Here is a 4,805-nt window from a genome sequence, read left to right on the forward strand (position 1 = left end):
TATGAACTTAATATGGTGCCAGGACAAATATAATGTTGAGCAGCTTTGACAATACAAAGGCAAGGTTAACTGGTAGATGGGAGATTTGATGATGGTGTTCAGTAGCTAAGTCGTGTCTGACTCTTTTGTGACCCTGGGTACTGTAGCCCACCAGGCTCCTCTGTCCATGGGATTTCCCAGGCAAGAACATTGGAGTGGGTTGCCATTTCCTTCTCCAGGGCATCTTCCCGACCCAGGAGTCAAACCTGCATCTCCTGCATTGGCAGGCAGATTTTGCCACTAAGTCACCACAAAAGTCCTTGTGAGGAAAGATGAGAGGTGACAAAATGGGGTAAAGTTAGAGGAAACCAGTAGGAAAACTAAACATGGATACAGCTCCTGCAGTGGTGGTGACAATGATAGTCAATGCCCCAAACTGGTAATCAAAAGATAAAACCACATAAACACATTTAGAGATAGCTATTAATAAATATCGAAAGTCATCCCAAAGGCTGCCTCTGGTTGGAGGAAGAGGTGGAGCCCAAGACTGCTGTTTTTCTCAAGTCCTTGATTGCTGTTGAGTCAGCTGTTAGGCTTCAGGCAAATGACTTAATACTCGAATTTCAGGCTCTTGGTTTATAATACGGGAAGGTGATAGTATCTACACTTAATAGGATTATTATCACGGTTAAGTAATGAGTAACTTTGAAATGTTTAGGATCTTGGGAGGAAGATTGCAAAACTGGAGGAGGAAGAAGCTACCCTGCCGGGCTTCTCGTCCAACCCTCCCTGCTCTGTTTCCTCTTTTGACCAGAGTCCCAGTGATTCGACCAGTCCGGTTCTCCAGGGCCCGGGCCGGGCCTGCCCTCTAGGAGTTAAGCTCTGGTCTTCACTGGCTGAGTCCCGGTCTCAACAACTGCGGATTGGCTCCGGGGCTGGACCTGTAGCCTGCACGTCAATAACCGCCGCTATCCAATCACAGGCGTGCAGGGGGGGCCAACGGATCCGCTGGACCAACTGGAGCCGGCGCGGGGTCTGGGCGGCTGGACCACCGTTGGAACCAGAGCTTAGTGTAGGTACTGCCAGGTCCCTTGGAGTCAGACTGAGGGGAGGATCGCGCGCTCCAGGGAGGGGAGCTCCTGGGAGATGAGGGTAGCGGCAGGAGCTCCCGAGGCCTCCTTGGGCCGCGGCGACAGCCCGCGATTCCCTCCTAACCTTCTCCATGGCACTGCCTATCCCCCTTCTTCCGCTTCCGGGCCCGCCTGACCCGCCATATTAGGTTCCGATCCCGGCCCGCCTCATTGGCCCGTAACCAGGCCGACTCCCAGCTCATTGGTCCATCCCTCTCACCGAAACCATCCAGACCCTGCCTCGGGGCTTCTCCGCCCAACTTAGGGCCCGCCTTCTCTAGGCTCCATCCTCATTCCCGGCCTCCTAAGCCGCGCCCCTAGCCCATATAAGGTTCTTAGGCCTAGTTGGGGCCCACATTTCCAGCTAGTAGGTTGCACTTACCCTGCATTGCCCCGCCCCTTTGCCCCAGACCCCGCCCATTTCACCCACAGCGCCTGCTGTCTTCTGTTCAGGCCAGACCCCAGTCTCCCTCTAGATCGGGCCCCCCTCACCCGATCACCCAGCCAACTCCGTCGTCCTACTAGACCCCCGCCCCTTAAGACTCGCCTAAGCCTTTCTAGATCCCTCCCACAGCCCGAGTCTTTAGCATCCCTTCTCCCCAAGGTTCCACCCCAACCACCTGAGTCTCGTCCTCGCAGCCTCCTCCCCCGCACCTCGAGCCTTGCTCCCTGCCACTGTCGCGCCCAGGTGTTTATCTAGCACTTGGTTGAGTTGTAAGCCATGGCAGTTTCGGTCTGAGCCGCCCGCCTCTTCTCTCGGTGCGTTCAGCAAAGCCCGACGACACGGAGGGGCTCCAAACCAAAGGCGGCGGGCTCGCCAGCCCAGATCCCGCCTCGCTGCTGCAGCCCGCACCCCTCGCCCATACCCCAGACGGCAACGCGGTAGTCCCGGGACGCGGAGCCATGCCCGAGCTGGTGGTGACTGCGCTACTGGCGCCCTCGCGCCTCACTCTGAAGCTGCTTCGTGCCTTTATGTGGAGCCTCGTGTTCTCGGCGGCGCTGGTGGCTGCAGCTGTCTATGGCTGCATCGCGCTCACACACGTGATGTGCCGGCCGCGACGCGGTTTTTTGGGGCGCCCCCGGCACACCCCACCGGTCTGCTTGAGCGACCCCACGCTGGGAGAGCACTGCTTCCTTATTCTCAGGGTGAGCATGACGGGGGTGCGGAAGGGGGCGCCGTCACCGGGCTTTCGAGGTTCAAGGATCCTGGAAGGCCGGCCCGTGTTGGATTGGTGCGGAGTGGCAAATGGTTGAATCCAAGTCTGAGTACGCATGTGACCTGGGAGAAGGGAGGTGTTCAAGCCCGGGGAAGAGGGGTTTCCCAGGTCTCAGACTGTGCCCTCCCCCAGAGCTCGGGCCTGCGCCTGCACTATGTCTCCGCTGGACGCGGCAAAGGGCCCCTCATGCTGTTTCTGCATGGCTTCCCTGAGAACTGGTATGTCGGAGGCCCAGGGTCCTGGGACGCACAGGACCGGATGCGCGAGGAAGGGGTGGGGTCGGGCGGGCGGGAGGGGTGGGGTGGGGCGGGAGGTGTGGAGCTTGGACCACTAGAGCACTGAGGAGACGGAGACAAGGGCTGGGTAGACTGGGAGCCCCTAAGGCAAAGTATATCGGGCCTGGACTGGAGGACAGGAGTCCAAACGGAGATAGATGGAGACAGAAGGCCCTGAAGGGATGGGACGAAGAAATATCCATGTTGAGGCTGTCCAGAATCCAGGGCGCAGCTGACCTGCTGTGGTTCCCCATCCTCCCTTCTGCGAAGTCCTGGGCAGGAAAGTGGGGGTCACCCCAGGGTCCCTGCTGGGCATCATGCAGAGGTGCTGCCCTGGTACCCTGACTCAACCTCCCTCCCTGGCCCGCCTAACAGGTTCTCCTGGCGCTACCAGCTCCGGGAGTTTCAGAGCCGCTTCCACGTGGTGGCTGTGGACCTGCGGGGATACGGCCCCTCCGATGCGCCAAAGGATGTGGATTGTTACACCATAGACCTACTGATGGCAGATATCCAGGATGTCATTCTGGGCCTGGGTAGGGAGGTGCCCCCGTCCCAGCCCTGGCCCCCCTCACCCCTGCTTCACCTCTACCTGACATCTCACTTACACAGTTTCCTCTGACTTCCCCGCCAGGTTATTCCAAGTGTATCCTCGTGGCCCATGACTGGGGTGCACTCCTAGCCTGGAATTTCTCCATCTACTACCCATCCCTGGTGGAGCGAATGGTAGTGGTCAGTGCTGCCCCCATGTCAGTGTACCAAGGTGTGTCGGGGAGTCCTGGATGCTGGAGTGTGCTTGTGTGAAGGGGTGTGTATGTCTGTGTCAGCACTTCTATGTCCATCCATCCTAGTCACCACTCCAGGGGCTGGGGGCACAACGGTAAACCTGGCTTCCTTCCCCCATGGTGCTGTCAATCTATAATCCATGACAGTACACCAAGGAGTAATCCACATTTTTGTGAGCACTTACAGGTTACAATTGCTTTTTTTCCCCCCAAGATCTACTATTTATTTATTTTATTTTTGGCTGTGATGGGTCATCGTTTCGGCACGTGGGCTTTCTCTAGTTGCCATGAGCAAGGACTGCTCTTTGTTGTGGTGCATAGGCTCCCCATTGTGGTGGCTTTTCTTGTTGCAGAGCATGGGTTCTAGGTGTGTGGGCTTCAGTAGTTGTCACATGTGGGCGTCATGCAGAGGTGCTGCCCTGGTAGCACCTGGGAGTTGTGGCTCCCAGGCTCTGGAGCACAGGCTCAATAGCTGTGGTACACGGGCTTTGTTATTCCACAGCATGTGAGATCTTCCCAGACCAGGAATTGAACCCATGTCCCCCTGCATTGCAGGGTGCATTCTTAACCACTGGACCACCAGGAAAGGCCCTACAATTGCTTTGACAAGGAGCCTGCATAGAGTAACCTACACAAGCCTCCTGGGCTTATGAAAGTGTTATTATCCCATGGTCCAGCTGGGGAAACAGAAGCAACTACAATAACATTTGAGATGTCATTTCTCTGGCCACCAAGTGTCCATCACATCACCTAATTTTAAATCCCAGAATTGTAGTCAGAGCTGTATTATCTCTCTTTCTTTTTTTGTTGTTTCTTATCTGTCTCCATCTCCAGCTTCCTGAGGGCAAGAGGGTTTTGTCTGTTCCATTCACTGCTATATCTCCAGAGTCTAGAACAGGGCCAGTAGGTGGTCAATAAATGTTAGCTGAATGAGGCAGGAGAAACGCATTCAGACATGGCAGGGGGAGCACGCCAGTGGCTCAGGGAGCTCCTGGGGACTGTGGAGGAAAGTGCCCCCATTCTGTGGGTACAGTGGCCACTTAGGAGAGAGACAAGCTTATTCCCTGGCCAAGAGAACCATTGAGTGTCCCCACAGGCTCAGGCAGGCAGCCATGGTATTCCTGAGTCTTGGCATATCTGTGTGCACGATCTGGGTGTGTGTCAAGTGCAGAGGTGTGGGGCCTGCAGAAACCCAGGCCTCACACCTGCCTCCCTCTCCCTACCCTAGACTACTCTTTGCACCACATCGGCCAGTTCTTCCGTTCCAACTACGTGTTCCTATTCCAGCTTCCCTGGCTGCCCGAGAAGCTGCTATCCATGTCTGACTTCCAGGTGCAGTAGGGTGAAGGCCCAGGGCTGGGTGGAAGGTCGTGGGCTGGGACTGAAGCCGGCGTCCTGTTGTTATGCCCAGATCCTGAAGAC

The 4,805-nt window shown here is 56.4% G+C and overlaps 1 protein-coding gene across 1 annotated transcript in view; it reads left to right on the forward strand.

Moving 5' to 3' along the window:
• Window positions 1-635: 635 nt before the first annotated feature.
• Window positions 636-4,805, forward strand: part of EPHX3 (epoxide hydrolase 3) — a 7,248-nt gene continuing 3,078 nt past the window's right edge. The window contains exons 1-7 of the mRNA XM_010833987.1: window positions 636-1,051; window positions 1,879-2,255; window positions 2,459-2,544; window positions 2,977-3,134; window positions 3,233-3,361; window positions 4,612-4,715; window positions 4,795-4,805. Of these exons, the coding sequence (XP_010832289.1) occupies window positions 2,013-2,255; window positions 2,459-2,544; window positions 2,977-3,134; window positions 3,233-3,361; window positions 4,612-4,715; window positions 4,795-4,805 (731 nt within the window). The 5' untranslated portion in view covers window positions 636-1,051; window positions 1,879-2,012. The remainder of the gene's footprint in view (window positions 1,052-1,878; window positions 2,256-2,458; window positions 2,545-2,976; window positions 3,135-3,232; window positions 3,362-4,611; window positions 4,716-4,794) is intronic.

The sequence above is a fragment of the Bison bison genome, unplaced genomic scaffold (genome assembly GCF_000754665.1).
Source record: "Bison bison bison isolate TAMUID 2011002044 unplaced genomic scaffold, Bison_UMD1.0 scf7180017863978, whole genome shotgun sequence".
Classification (NCBI taxonomy): Eukaryota; Metazoa; Chordata; class Mammalia; order Artiodactyla; family Bovidae; genus Bison; species Bison bison.